Source organism: Monodelphis domestica, chromosome 2 (assembly GCF_027887165.1).
Source record: "Monodelphis domestica isolate mMonDom1 chromosome 2, mMonDom1.pri, whole genome shotgun sequence".
Classification (NCBI taxonomy): Eukaryota; Metazoa; Chordata; class Mammalia; order Didelphimorphia; family Didelphidae; genus Monodelphis; species Monodelphis domestica.
Window position 1 is genome coordinate 399,974,009 of NC_077228.1, and position 15,193 is coordinate 399,989,201.

Consider the following 15,193-nt stretch of genomic DNA (forward strand, 5'->3'; position numbering starts at 1 on the left):
AAAAAGAACCTCATCATTCTTTTAGGGACCAGGCTTCCCCCAGGATTGAATCCAATCTACATGTTCAAATTCATAGTCAAGAGTACCTTCTAGAGAGAGAGAATGTGAACAGTTGTATGTATTACCAAGTAGGTATTGTGGTAGGAAAACATCCTCTGATCCTTTTTTTGTTATAGGCTTATTTTCCCTTTAAGTCTGACTACTCCTACTTGTAGATATATCTTTGAAAAAATTTAAAATATGTAACAGAATATAATATGTAATAAATAAATAATGTAACATACATGTAACTAAATTGCTTGTATTATGTAATAAATATGTATATATATAGGGCATAATAAAGTATATATAATATGTGACAAATATGTAATTTGTAATAAACATATTGCAACAAATTATATATAATATGTATATGTAATGCAATTTGTAATAAATTATAATAAATATGCTTACTTCAAGAGAAACAAATTCTCACATTGGCTATGTCCAAAAATCTATGTCTCATTCTTTTTTCCCTTTCCCTCCCGCCCACTTTCAAATATATCTTAAATGACTTCTTTAGGCAGCAATTTAAATTATGCAAGAGTGTAAAGCCAACAGGAAAACTCAAAGAGATGTCTTTAGCAGCAACTGGCCTTGTGAAAATGTTGGCAAACATGTTAGATATCTTAACTGCTTTAACAGGAAACATTCCTTCTGGTAGAGGGATAGAAATCTGTACTTTTATTTGGAAACATTGCTGGTTGAAAAGGAAATTAGCCTAAGCTGGAAAGACACCAAATAAACTCAACCTCTTCCTATTATCATTATCAAATAAAATAGCTTTCATTTGGAAAATGTCTAACAACATACATGTGAGCCTGGAATTAAGGGGAGAAAACATTTCTTACAAAAGATAAGTTATTCAGACTTTTGAGTAAAGGAAGCATAAGAGGGAGAAAGAGAAAATGTAAAGCTCAAGGATTTCTATTGTTCTTTTAAATTGCTTGAATTGTATGGATTCCAAATCAAAATAAGCCAAGTTAATATGGCATCTTAAAATAAAAATCTCTTAAGCCTATATAAAGCAAAGCTATGAATGAGGATGATGGACCATTTTCCCTACAGTGGAAATAATTGCTTCATTCCTGTTAGCTGTGTAAATAGATTTTTAAAAAAACCCTTAAGATTCACAAAAAAGAAGAGGTAATAGATTATTGATCACGAGATACTGTACCTGGGAAATTTAGAGGCAGTTCAAACTTAGGAGAACATTGATTATCTTCATTTTCCTTATAAATGCTAGCCATGATCTTCTTTATTTTGAAACTGTTCACTTTGATCACTTCACCCGTTGATAGAGAGCACTCATTTCCAAACATTTCATAAATAGAACCTAGAGAGAAAAATAAAGACTTGTAAAGTGGTTTTGGTCCCACCATCTCTATGAAGATAAGAAGTCAAGACCTTGCTATTTTTCTTGGATTGCCAACGAGAGCAAAGAAACTACAGTTATGGGTCTCTTTTTCTGAATATACTCTTGAGCGAATGTCTTCCTTGTAACTTTCAGATATTTGAGGATAGTTCATTTTCTTGGATTTTACCCAACTACAAACTGCTTATTACTACCACAATGTGAATTTTCAAAATGGACAATCACATTAAGAAGTATTTGCAGTTTGGGCCATTATTTAAATAGCCAATAAAGTAGAAACTAAGCTTAAATTCCATATAGATAATATGTTGACAAAATACTGCTCTTAGAATCTTTAGTGTGCAAAGACTCAAATATTGTCAAGAGTTAAGAGCAACAATTGAAACTTCTTAAACATTGGATGGTTCTTTTTAAATTTAAAACAAAGTAAAATTTTGTTCCAAAGGTCTTAGTGAAGATATTCAAAATAAAATAGATTTTTTTTCCTTAAAATTGTTTAGTAACTGTCTCCTATCTTTTTTTAAACCCTTACCTTCTGTCTTAGAATCAATACAGGGTATTGGTTCTAGGCAGAAGAGTGGTAAGGGCTATGCAATGGGGGTTAAGTGACTTGCCCAGGGTCACACAGCTAGAAAGTGTCTAAGGCCAGATTTGAAATCAGGACCTCCCATCTTCTATCTTATTTTGATTGAGAAGCAGTATTTGACTTGTGGCAAACTTGCCTAAATAATTTTGTTTTTATCTCAATTAACTTAAGGAAATAAAAGAAGCTGCAGTGTTAAGATTTAATATGTGCCAATCTTGAGGCAGCTATTATAAAAAAATGCTTGATGAATATATTTGTAAATAAAGTTGTATGATTTAATTTATCTTTTGACTATAATAGATATATTGTGCTTTTCTGCGTTTCAATTTAGAGTTTTACAGTTTCATGCTGTGTAGTAAGTTTTCATCAAGTACCCCTTATTTTTGGAATCCAGAAGTTTGAAGTATGTATATAAATGTGTAACATATAATCATTGTATTAATAAAAATGATTAATAAGGGGCAGTTTAAGCTATTAAAACTACATCAGGACTTTTGGGGTATCCTGGATCATCATTGTTAACATTGTTAATTGTTTCATTTTAGCAATTGATAAAAATGAATTGTTAAAGGTTTGTTAATGGCTTTTGGTTTTTATGTAATAGTAATTTCTCTTTGGGATAATTAGGTGGCAGAGTAGATAGAGTGCTGAGGCTGGAGTTAGAAAGGCCCATCTTCCTGAGTTCAATTCTAGCCTTAGATCTTACTAGCCATATGATTTTAGGCAATTCACAAATATATTGCCTCCCTTTCTTCATTTGTAAAATGAGCTGGAGAATGAAATGGCAAACCATTTTGCAAAAAAAAACATTTGGCAAAGCATGTTGACAAAAAAAAAATATCCTACATGAAGTCACAAAACTACTAAACACCACTTTCATCTTTCTTTGCTTCTCCATTCAATGAAATCCCTCTCAGTAACAAACAGAAACATTAAATAAAAACTACTTGAATTGATGGCCATAGTTTCCCACCATTCTAGTAAAAGGAGTCTACCTCCTTATCAGTTCTTGGGGAACAGAACTATTCATTACAATTATTGACTTCTCCTGACATTGCTATTGTTTCCATCATTGTAGTCAATATATATGTTCTTCTCTTGGTTCTCCTTTCTTCATGGTTCATTACTTATGCATACTTCTCCTTTAATGCATATTGCATTATGTTTTCATTATTAAAAATAATTTAATCAAATTTCATTAAAATACATTTATCTAAAACTTCAATTGTCTCATCTATTTCCCACAGACGCTGTTCTAATTTTCTCATCTTTCCTCAAACCTATGAGAGCATTCTACTCTGAACTCTTTCCACTAAGTACTGTAATGTCATATTCCTTGGAATAAACTGAGGTCATTTGTGAAGGGTTCCTCCTCCCTTCCTCATATTATATAATAATGACATCTTCTCATCTCCTCTTTCACTATGTCAGATGAAGAGGCAGACCTCCTTGCCAAAACTGTGGAACGGAAACAAGAACAAGTTCTGAAGTTTCTGCCACTGTGTTGGAATAAGCAGCAGTGGGAATATCCATAGAGAGGAAATTGTCAAGACTGATAGTTGGTGGGGGAAGGGGCAAATGGGAGTGGCAGTTGGGTCTTGTGACTAGCACTTCCTTCCTGCTGAGCTTACTTCCTTGTGGGTGTTGGAGGTGGGAGGAGTGTTGGCTTCCCAGTCTGGATTAGGAGTGCCTCTACTCCGTTCAGCCTGAAGACACAGGCCCAATAAGCTCTGAAAGTCAGAACAATTCTTGTTGCTTTCTGTCTACTGCTAAGATTCTGAAATTGACGAAACTAGCACAAATATAGGTAGAGGGGAGTGGGAGAAACCCTCCACCAGACTCTGAGGCCTAGATTCAGCTCCAAAGCTGAGAAAGACTTCAACCTTATTCACGGACCTCCCTCTTCCCTTTTTCCTTATCTCTCAAATCCAAACTGGTTATTAAAATTTCTCTTATTAGAATATCACAGTCAGATAAGTGGACTATCTTTTCTGTACATAGAGGGAGCTGAACATCAGCCTAGTCATTCAACAAGAAATGGTCCTTATCAGACCCCTGCTGCTGCCTCTCAGCAGGGGGCATCTCTCACCTTTGCCTCACCAGCAGCAATATTCCCTCTCTCCCTTATCCCTGCTACAAACTTTACTTATCCCCTATTTTTCCAATCCCCTCATCTTCCTCAATAAATATTACAAAACCAACTCCTCTTCCTAAATAGTCACTTCCCTTTCTCTCTCCTCCGTACCTTCTTCCCCATTCCTTATCTCTCTCTCCCTTTGCACCCTCTTTCATATTCCCTCTCTCCCCTCCAGACTTTTCCTTTCTCCTGTTTCCCTTCCCACTCTCTCTCTTCAAAGAGAGTTGTGAAGAACCCCCCCTCCAAATTCTAGGAGGGGCAGTTCTTTGGCCCATTATGAAGTTCTTAGGCAACATTCTTCTCTGGAGTGGCCTAGCCCTCAAGAATGCCTTATGTGAGCTGACTCTGGACAAGCTGCTAATAGTCATCTTGTCATTATATATTCTCTTGATGCCACCTTTCCTGATAGTTATCATCCTCTATCTCTCCTCCTCATGGTGGCCAAATTCCTTGAGAAAGCTTTCTACACTAGACATCTCTACTAGATATCTCTAGGAAAAGAGCTTCACTTTCTCTTCTAAATCTTAAGTAATCTATCTTGACACCATCATTCAACTGAAACTGCCCCCTCCAATGTTACCAATGATTTCCCATAATATAAAAATCTAATCACTTCTTCTTGATCCTGTTCCTTCTTGACCTCTTTGTAGTATTTAACACTGAGTGTTTATATTGCAGTTTAAATTTTGCAAAACACTTTACCAATATCATCTCATTTCATCCTCACAAAACCCCCGAGATGTAAGTGGAGTTATCAGCCCTTTTAAACACAAGGAAATTTAGCCAGACCGAAATTAAGCAATGTGCCTAGTCATATATCTAATAAGCATCTGAGGCAGAATTCAGGCAGATTCAGGTCTTTGAGACTCCAGGTTCAGCAGTCTATATAATGAGCCACCAAGCTGCCTAGAATTTGATGCTATGGATTACAGCCTCTTTCTGAATACACTTTTCCTCAGTTTTTTTCGATTCTGAATTCCTGGAACTTTTCTTAACTGTCCAAACTGCAACTTCTCAATTTCCTTTGATGGTTCTTTATCAACTACTCTCTCTTCTTCAAATCTCTTCCCAATTGAAAACATCCTCCTCTCAGTAGCCATGGTGATTTTAGGTCTTATTATATGATGTCTTGCCCAAAGAACTCCATCAGTTGCCTATTACTTCCACTATGAATCATAAACTCCTCTCTTAGTTTTTAAAGCTATTTATTTAAAACTGCTCATAACTTGACTTCTTCCTATCTTTCTGGTCTTCTTATAACTTTGCTCCACACATCCTATTCCAGAAACATTAGAAATCCCTTTTGCCTAGAATTGTCTGCCTCCTCATTTCTGATTCTCAGATTCCCTTCAAGATTTGTTTATTTCCCCTTCTGCAGAAGTCCCTTCCCCCCTCAGAGTGCCTTCTCAGTATCTTGTATCTACCTTCTTGATTATATACTTTTCCCTCTCGTTAGAATGTACACTCCTTGAGGGCCAGAACATTTCTTTTGCTTTCCTTGGTATCTTGAGTTCTTAGTTTAGTGGCCAGTACATAGGAAATGCTTAAGTGCTTGTTGACTCAATTTGACTTGACCTAGAGGAATAATAGGTTCCTCTTTTATGCTGGGAGAAAAGTAAATGCCACCTTTCTACTAGAAACTTTAATTTGCATTTTCTCAGAACTTTTAGCTAATAATATTGAGGTCAGGATAAAAATAATTTATAGACTTTTGGAATTTATGATGTTCTTTTGCTAAGTCAGGCAGCTGGGTTTATGGGACTAAACACTGGCCTAAAAACAAAAAAAAATCTAGTCAGAAGGGAAAACAGATAGTAGCCCTTTATTTTAAAAATTACACTAAGCTACAAAGTATAGTGTTCTTTTTTTTTTACCTTATCTATTTAGGATGTGACCAGAACAAAACCACAATTTCACTTAGCCTCAGTTTTATTAACTCAAAAACAGAAATAATAATACCTGGCTCATCTATTTATCTTACTCTGTCATTGTGAAGATCAATCATAGATGTGTTCTATAAATATCTGTGTAGATGTAATGTATTACATTTAGAAACACCTGCTTAAGTAGATGGTGTTTGGGAATTGGGTTTAGTTTCTTAGAACATGGCTTAAAATCTAGAAATAATCATGATGTCCTCTTTACCAGGTGGAAAGTATACCTAAGAGGGCTGGTAAAAATGCACTTACTTCTTCTCTTTAAACCAAAAAAATGATAGATGGAAAAACCTAGCCATCTATATTATGAGACAACTTAGTGTCCCAGTAGGGTGCTCTATCTGGAGTTATAGAGACCATCTGGAGTTCTTGATTGGTCTTAGTCAGGTACAGTTAGTGATTTTGGGGGAAGCACAGATAACCTCTATCATCTGCTTCAATTTACTCATCTGTAAAATGAGGAATATTATAGTACCCTCCACCCAGAGCTTTCATGAGGAAGAAATGAGATGTTTTTTTGTAATGCAAATTATAAACCTTTAAGTTCCATATAAATATTAGCTGTTGTTATTATTTTAAAATGATGATGTGTCTATTTGCCAGGACAGATAGCACAGAAAATATCAAGCACAAGAAGAATCTTAGAGTGAACCAGTAATTCCAAAAATTTTATGTTTAAAAAGTGGTCATCAACAAAATCCATAGTCTCAGGTGTATATTCAAAAGTGATTAATGCATAGATAACAAATAAGGTAAAGTAGAAAACCTAATGCAAAAGAATAAATTCAACTCTTTCTAGATTAGCACTCTGATCTGAAAGGGCAAAGGAGACACTGAACTCTTGCCTGGAATGTGGTGGCTATGGAAGAGCAAATTTAAAAGGAACACTATACATAAAAGAGATGACAGACTAGCACTGAATATTAACCAAATGTATTCTAGGCAGGCATCCAGGAACAAATGAGTAGAAGCATCATGGGAAGTATTTGAATGAGAATTGTTCTAAGGAGAAACAGAAGTGATATTATTGTAGAAGCATATTATATACCCGCAGGGCAAAAAAAGAATGATCTATGGTTCAGGAAACAGATAACAGAGCTAACAGGGAGACAAGTTATGATCATAACAGATACTTCAATTATCTGAATATTTTTTCTGGATTTGTCTGTCTCTGTCTCTGTCAAAATCAGATGAGTTAATATATATTTTACTTGTTTTTATGCTGATTTCATTTATGAAACTGAAGAAAATGAATCATGAACTATTCTTCTATATATGCTTCTAAAAGGGAGGAATGGATTTTTAGGGTAGAAAAAACAGAAATGCATCTTCAAATTCAAGAGAAGGGAGAAGAATTCTAGGGAAAACCTGATGTGAGTGCTTGATTTGGGGAGAAAGATTTTCAAAAGGATCAGAGAAAGAATAGATAGGAGCCCATGACCTAAACTCTTAGAGAAGGTCAATGGAGGAAGGATGGAAAGTTCTTAATAATGAAAATATGAAGACACAAGAATACCCATTTCCAATGAAGGGGAAAAGCCAACTTATCAGAGATGAATGTGGGAAGATGGCATTCCCCTCAGTGAACTCAGCTCTTTAAAAAGACATGTATAAATGATGGGAGTAAAAGCAGGTCCTCTAGACTGAACTAAAAAAAAAACCCTGGTAGTTCAGTAAGAATTGTGCTAGGAATTTTGAGGCCCAAAATGAAATGTCAACATTTGAAAATTAAAGTAAACTGAGAAACAGTTTGCACATAATCCATTTATTAGTTTGGCTAGCAAGAACCAATAAATTGGGTCAATGGCCTCTCTCAATGACCAAAGACTCCAAGTAAGGGCTTACAGAGTCTTTTAAACCTAGGTGTGTCTTTCTGTGGTAGAGACATGAAGAGAGAGAGGTTTTGCAGGACAAGCCAAGATGCAAGAACCAAGGCTGGGGACCTGTCTGTCTATCAAGAAGAAGGTTCCAAATGGAATGTTCCCAGGAGGAGGCAGTTGAGCTGGCCAGGGGGAGGATCTGATTCTCTCTGGCTCTAGGGAGTTGAGGCTGGCTGAAGGACCCATGGGGGGTGACTTGGCTTTGGGGCTCTGACCCAAAGGAGAAACTGATTCTATCTCTCTCTGGGAGTTGAAGCTGACCAGGGGGATGTGTCTCTGTCTCTCTCTCTTTGAGATTTGACTGACCAAGAGTTGGAGGAAAGCCAGGCTGAAGGAAAGACTTTTCCTGGTGGCTGGCTGAAGGAGAGAAGCCCTAAACTAATCTTGCTAGCTTTGTCCCAGGCTGAAGGACCCTTGGGGGTGGGGGGGGGGCTTCTGAAATTAGGCTGAGAGACATTGATGGCTTTGTGAAGAAGAAAGAAGATTTTAAATAGTTATCCTCCATCCATCTCTCTAACTATGCCTCTGAGTCACAATTGTGACAAGACTGATTATTTCCATAACCTCCTAAATTCTCCTTATAGTTTAGGGAAACCCTCATCCCTCCTTCCTCAGTTTCCCATCCTGTTGTTTTCCAATAAACCCCTTACTTGAGGAAGAAAACTAGAGTATTTTATAGTCCAGTCAGGGGGGAGGGAGGAAGCCAAAATGCTTCAAGAAGCAGGTCATTAATGGAGGAAGGGAGGGAGGGAGGGAGGGAGGGAGGGAGGGAGGGAGGGAGGGAGGGAGGGAAGAAGGAAGAAGGTAGTAGGAGATTAGGAAAATATTGATCCATTAACCATCAATAGAGATCAGTAGGCAAACACCAGAGCATTCTCCTGGGGCAGTATCTCTCTCTATCTGTAGCAGTATCTCTCAGCATCTCTCTCTATCTCTGTAGTACCTCTATCTCCACCATTGCAACTAAGAAATCCCCAGGTGTGTCCCCATACTTAGTAGCAGCTCTCTAGTCTCCAGCCAGAGTGCATCAGTCATTGCAACAAGAAATAGTGTCACACAGATTTAAATTTCTATTTCCTTTGGCACCTCAAGTCTGACTGTACCCACATTCCTTCAGGCAGGGTAGTTAAAGAAAAGATAGACAAAATGTTCAGACAAGTGGTTTTTGGAGTTGTGATTGTGGCAGCGATTGCCTGCTTTTGGGTATACCACATTGTATATAGTAAACTAAAACAAATGGTAGTTGAAACTGTGGATTATGTTAGCAACTTTACAATGTCTATTTTACAGATGCCATTTCAACATGAACTGGTTCTCTGGCAAGTTCTGGCACAAGTATATGTACTCTTTATGGCTGTGTTGCAGACTCTAACCTAAGTGAAGAAAGTATTCAGATTTGTAGTACCACTTAAGGCTGAGAAGATTATGGCCATTGACAACAACCTAGAGGGCATGATTAAGGCTGTCTTTGACCAACTGATTAAGGAAAAAGGGCTAGATCTAGTTATGGGCAAGAACAATGGGCAAACTGAGAATGTAACTCAGGAAACTGAAGGTGGCAATGAAGATGAGAACAGCCTGCTGGTGATCCTGAGAAAATTTGCCCACTGAAAGAGGTCACTAAGCTAACCAGCAATGCTGGCGTGATACACTCAAAAGTCCATAGACAATTCTCCACACAGGAACTGGAATCCATAAATTGCTGTTTCCCAAAATTTGTGGACAATCCTTTTAAATCACAGAAGGAGCTTAAATGGGCATTGAGGATCTTTGATCCAGATGTCGAGTTCCTATTGTCTGAGCTGTACAGCCCCCATGAACAGAGACAATTTTTGGAGAAAACTAGATCTGACAGCAATTTGACTAGCTGGCCAACAGTAGAGCAAAGGGTGGACATGGACTTTGCAAGTCTCATCTGCAGGTCCTACCTGAAAAGGTGCAGGGAGGATTTGCTGCAGGCCATTAAATAATGCTGCTCTAAACCAAATGCATGGGCCAAGTTTTACAAGATCAGGCAGGATAAAGGGAAACATCCTGCCACATATATAGACCCTCTGTCAGAGATGGCAGATGCCATCTTAGGTCTAGAAGCTGATACTGACAAGACAGCTGGCCACGTTAGTAGGCAATTTCTGAGGGGATGCACACCCAATTTGAGGACATTTTTCAAAAACTATTTTCGTAAATATGACTCACTTTCCCTAATTGAATTGAGAGAGGCTGCAGGTTACCTATTTGAAAACAATTCAAAGTAATTAAGTTAAAGATCTGAAAAATAAGTTAGAGAGGGCTGAAAATGATTTGAAACAAAAGGAGATGGATGAAATTAAAAATCTGAACATAGTTAGGACTTAGACAAAATCTACTCAAAAGATACTGAGTTACAAGGCACGACCAGTGCAAAAAGAGACTAGGGAATGTTTCTTTTGTCACTGGAAAGGTCACTTGATTAGAAACTACTTTTTGAAGAAGAAACATCAGAGTAATAACAATAACAAACATAGTGCACAAAGCTAGCAAGATTAGTTCAGGGCTTCTCTCCTTCAGCCAGCCACCAAGAAAAGTCTTTCCTTCAGCCTGGCTTTCCTCCAACTCTTGGTCAGTCAAATCTCAAAGAGAGAGAAACAGAGACACTTCCCCCTGGCCAGCTTCAACTCCCAGAGAGAGACAGAATCAGTTTCTCCTTTGGGTCAGAGCCCCAAAGCCAAGTCACCCCCCATGGGTCCTTCAGCCAGCCTCAACTCCCTAGAACCAGAGAGAATCAGATCCTCCCCCTGGCCAGCTCAACTGCTTCCTCCTGGGAACATTCTATTTGGATAGACAGACAGGTCCCCAGCCTTGGTTCTTGCATCTTGACTTGTCCTGCAAAACCTCTCTATCTTCATGTCTCTACCACATTTCTTTTAACTGACCTCACAGAATATCTTTTGGACCTCCCTTGCCAAAGGTAAGACCATTCCAATTGGTAGATATTTTAGTGAGTAGGTGGGATGAGAATCACTTCAGCTCTTCACCATTCAGAAAATGAGAATAGTCCTCAGATAATAGGATTAAGTTGCAGATAGTGAATGAAGCAAAAATAATTCTATTTGAGCTAGTGATGGGTAAGATTACAAAGATCAATATTCAGGTAGATATAAAAATTAAAATAAGAAAACTGAGACAAACAGACTACAGACTACCTGAGTAAAGGGTGGAGTCACAAGACAGCTAGATGTTTCATTGGATAGGGTGCCAGGCCTGGATTCAGAAAGTCTCTTCTTTCTGAGTTTAAATCTTTTTTTTTTTTTTTTAAATATATTTTATTTGATCATTTCCAAGCATTATTCGTTAAAGACATAGATCATTTTCTTTTCCTCCCCCCCACCCCCCATAGCCGACGCGTAAGTCCACTGGGCATTAGATGTTTTCTTGATTTGAACCCATTGCTTTATTGATAGTATTTGCATTAGAGTGTTCATTTAAAGTCTGTCCTCTGTCATGTCCCCTCAACCTCTGTATTCAGGCAGTTGCTTTTTCTCGGTGTTTCCACTCCCATAGTTTATCCTTTGCTTATGAATGGTGTTTTTTTTCTCCTGGATCCCTGAAAGTTGTTCAGGGACATTACACCGCCCCTAATGGAGAAGTCCATTACGTTCGATTATACCACAGTGTATTAGTCTCTGTGTACAATGTTCTCCTGGTTCTGCTCCTCTCGCTCTGCATCACTTCCTGGAGGTTGTTCCAGTCTCCATGGAACTTCTCCACTTTATTATTCCTTTGAGCACAATAGTATTCCATCACCAACATATACCACAGTTTGTTCAGCCATTCCCCAATTGATGGGCATCCCCTCGTTTTCCAGTTTTGGGCCACCACAAAGAGCGCAGCTATGAATATTTTTGTACAAGTCTTTGTGTCCATTATCTCTTTGGGGTACAGACCCAGCAGTGCTATGGCTGGGTCAAAGGGTAGATATTCTTTTGTCGCCCTTTGGGCATAGTTCCAAATTGCCCTCCAGAATGGTTGGATCAGTTCACAACTCCACCAGCAATGAATTAATGTCCCTACTTTGCCACATCCCCTCCAGCATTCATTACTTTCCTTTGCTGTTATGTTAGCCAATCTGCTAGGTGTGAGGTGATACCTCAGAGTTGTTTTGATTTGCATCTCTCTGATTATAAGAGATGTAGAACACTTCTTCATGTGCTTGTTAATAGTTTTGATTTCTTTATCTGAGAACTGCCTATCCATTTCCCTTGCCCATTTATCAATTGGAGAATGGCTTGATTTTTTGTACAATTGATTTAGCTCATTATAAATATGAGTAATTAAACCTTTGTCAGAGGTTTCTATGAAGATTTTTTCCCAATTTGTTGTTTCCCTTCTGATTTTAGTTATATTGGTTTTGTTTGTACAAAAGCTTTTTAGTTTGATGTAGTCAAAATTATTTATTTTACATTTTGTGATTCTTTCTATATCTTGCTTGGTTTTAAAGCCTTTCCCCTCCCAAAGGTCTGACATGTATACTATTCTGTGTTTACCCAATTTACTTATGGTTTCCTTCTTTATGTTTAAGTCACTCACCCATTTTGAATTTATCTTGGTGTAGGGTGTGAGGTGTTGATCTATTCCTAGTCTCTCCCACACTGTCTTCCAATTTTCCCAGCAGTTTTTATCGAATAGTGGATTTTTGTCCCAAAAGCTGGGATCTTTGGGTTTATCGTATACTGTCTTGCTGAGGTCGTTTTCCCCCAGTCTATTCCACTGATCTTCCTTTCTGTTTCTTAGCCAGTACCAAATTGTTTTGATGACTGCTGCTTTGTAATATAGTTTTAGGTCAGGGACTGCAAGGCCCCCATCATATGTGTTTTTTTTCATTAATTCCCTGGATATCCTTGATCTTTTGTTCTTCCAAATGAACTTTGTTATGGTTTTTTCTAAATCAGTGAAGAAGTATTTTGGTAGTTCAATGGGTATGGCACTAAATAGATAAATAAGTTTGGGTAGGATGGTCATTTTTATTATATTGGCTCGTCCTATCCATGAGCAGTTAATGTTTTTCCAATTGTTCAAGTCTAGTTTTAGTTGTGTGGCGAGTGTTTTGTAGTTGTGTTCATATAGTTCCTGTGTTTGTCTTGGGAGATAGATTCCTAGGTATTTTATTTTGTCTAAGGTGATTTTGAATGGGATTTCTCTTTCTAGTTCTTGCTGCTGAGCTGTGTTGGAGATATATAGAAAAGCTGATGATTTATGTGGGTTTATTTTGTATCCTGCAACTTTGCTAAAGTTGTTGATTATTTCAATTAGCTTTTTGGTTGAATCTCTAGGATTCTTTAAGTAGACCATCATGTCATCCGCAAAGAGTGATAACTTGGTCTCCTCCTTGCCTATTCTGATACCTTCAATTTCTTTATCTTCTCTAATTGCTACTGCTAGTGTTTCTAGTACAATGTCAAATAGTAGAGGTGATAATGGGCATCCTTGTTTCACTCCTGATCTTATTGGGAATGCATCTAGTTTATCCCCATTGCAGATGATATTAGCTGTTGGTTTTAGATATATACTGTTTATTATTTTTAGGAATGACCCTTCTATTCCTATGCTTTCTAGTGTTTTTAATAGGAATGGGTGTTGTATTTTATCAAAGGCTTTTTCTGCATCTATTGAGATAATCATGTGGTTCTTGCTAGTTTGCTTGTTGATGTGGTCAATTATGTGGATGGTTTTCCTAATGTTGAACCAGCCCTGCATCCCTGGTATGAATCCTACTTGATCATGGTGAATGATCCTTCTGATCACTTGCTGGAGTCTTTTTGCTAGTATCCTATTTAAAATTTTTGCATCTATATTCATTAGGGAGATTGGTCTATAGTTTTCTTTCTCTGTTTTTGACCTGCCTGGTTTTGGAATCAGTACCATGTTTGTGTCGTAAAAGGAGTTTGGTAGAACTCCCTCTTTGCTTATTATGTCAAATAGTTTGTATAGTATTGGGGTCAACTGTTCTCTGAATGTTTGATAGAATTCACAGGTGAATCCATCAGGCCCTGGGGATTTTTTCTTAGGAAGTTCTTTGATGGCTTGATGGATTTCAATTTCTGATATGGGATTATTTAAGAATTCTATTTCCTCTTCTGTTAGTCTAGGCAGTTTGTATTTTTGTATATATTCATCCATTTCTCCTAAATTGGTGTATTTATTGCCATATAATTGGGCAAAGTAATTTCTAATGATTGCCTTAATTTCCTCCTCATTGGAGGTGCTGTCCCCCTTTTCATCTTTAATGCTGTGAATTTGCTTTTCTTCCTTCCTTTTTTTAATTAGATTGACCAGTACTTTGTCTATTTTGTTTGTTTTTTCAAAGTACCAGCTTCTTGTCTTATTTATTAAATCAATAGTTCTATCACTTTCGATTTTATTAATTTCTCCCTTAATTTTTAGGATTTCTAATTTGGTTTTCTGCTGGGGGTTTTTAATTTGATCGCTTTCGAGTTTTTTCAATTGCATTTCCAATTGATTGATCTCTGCTCTCCCTTGTTTGTTAATATGAGCTTTCAGGGATATGAATTTGCCTCTGATTACCGCTTTGGCTGCATCCCAAAAGGTTTGAAAGGATGTTTCGCCATTGTCATTTTCCTTGATGAAATTATTAATTGTTTCTATGATTTCTTCTTTAGCTAAACGGTTTTGGAGTATCATATTGTTTAATTTCCAATTGGTTTTAGATTTGGTTTTCCATGTATCATTACTAATCATTATTTTTATTGCCTTGTGATCTGAGAAGGCTGCATTCATTATTTCTGCTTTTTTGCATTTGTGTGCTATGTTTCTGTGACCTAATGTATGGTCAATTTTTGTGAATGTGCCATGTGGTGCTGAGAAGAAGGTGTATTCCTTTTTATCCCTATTTATTTTTCTCCATATGTCTATTAATTCTAATTTTTCTAAGATTTCATTCACTTCTTTTACCTCTTTCTTATTTATTTTTTGATTTGATTTATCTAAATTTGATAATGGTTGGTTTAAGTCTCCCACTAGTATGGTTTTATTGTCTATTTCTTCCTTCAATTCTCCTAGTTTCTCCATTAGAAATTTGGGTGCTATATTATTTGGTGCATACATGTTGATTAATGATATTTCCTCATTGTCTAGAGTCCCTTTTAACAAAATATAATTACCTTCCCTATCCCTTTTGATCAGGTCTATTTTTGCATTGGCTTTATCAGATATCATGATTACCACTCCTGCCTTCTTTCTATC

General features: G+C 37.1%; 1 protein-coding gene across 5 annotated transcripts in view; it reads right to left on the reverse strand.

Annotated features, from left to right (window-relative positions):
- THEMIS (thymocyte selection associated) overlaps positions 1-15,193 on the reverse strand; it is a 253,679-nt gene that overhangs the window by 180,975 nt on the left and 57,511 nt on the right. For all 5 annotated transcript variants that reach the window (XM_007484529.3, XM_007484527.3, XM_056818746.1 and 2 more), the window contains exon 2: positions 1,217-1,375. In XM_007484529.3, the coding sequence (XP_007484591.1) occupies positions 1,217-1,375 (159 nt within the window). The remainder of the gene's footprint in view (positions 1-1,216; positions 1,376-15,193) is intronic.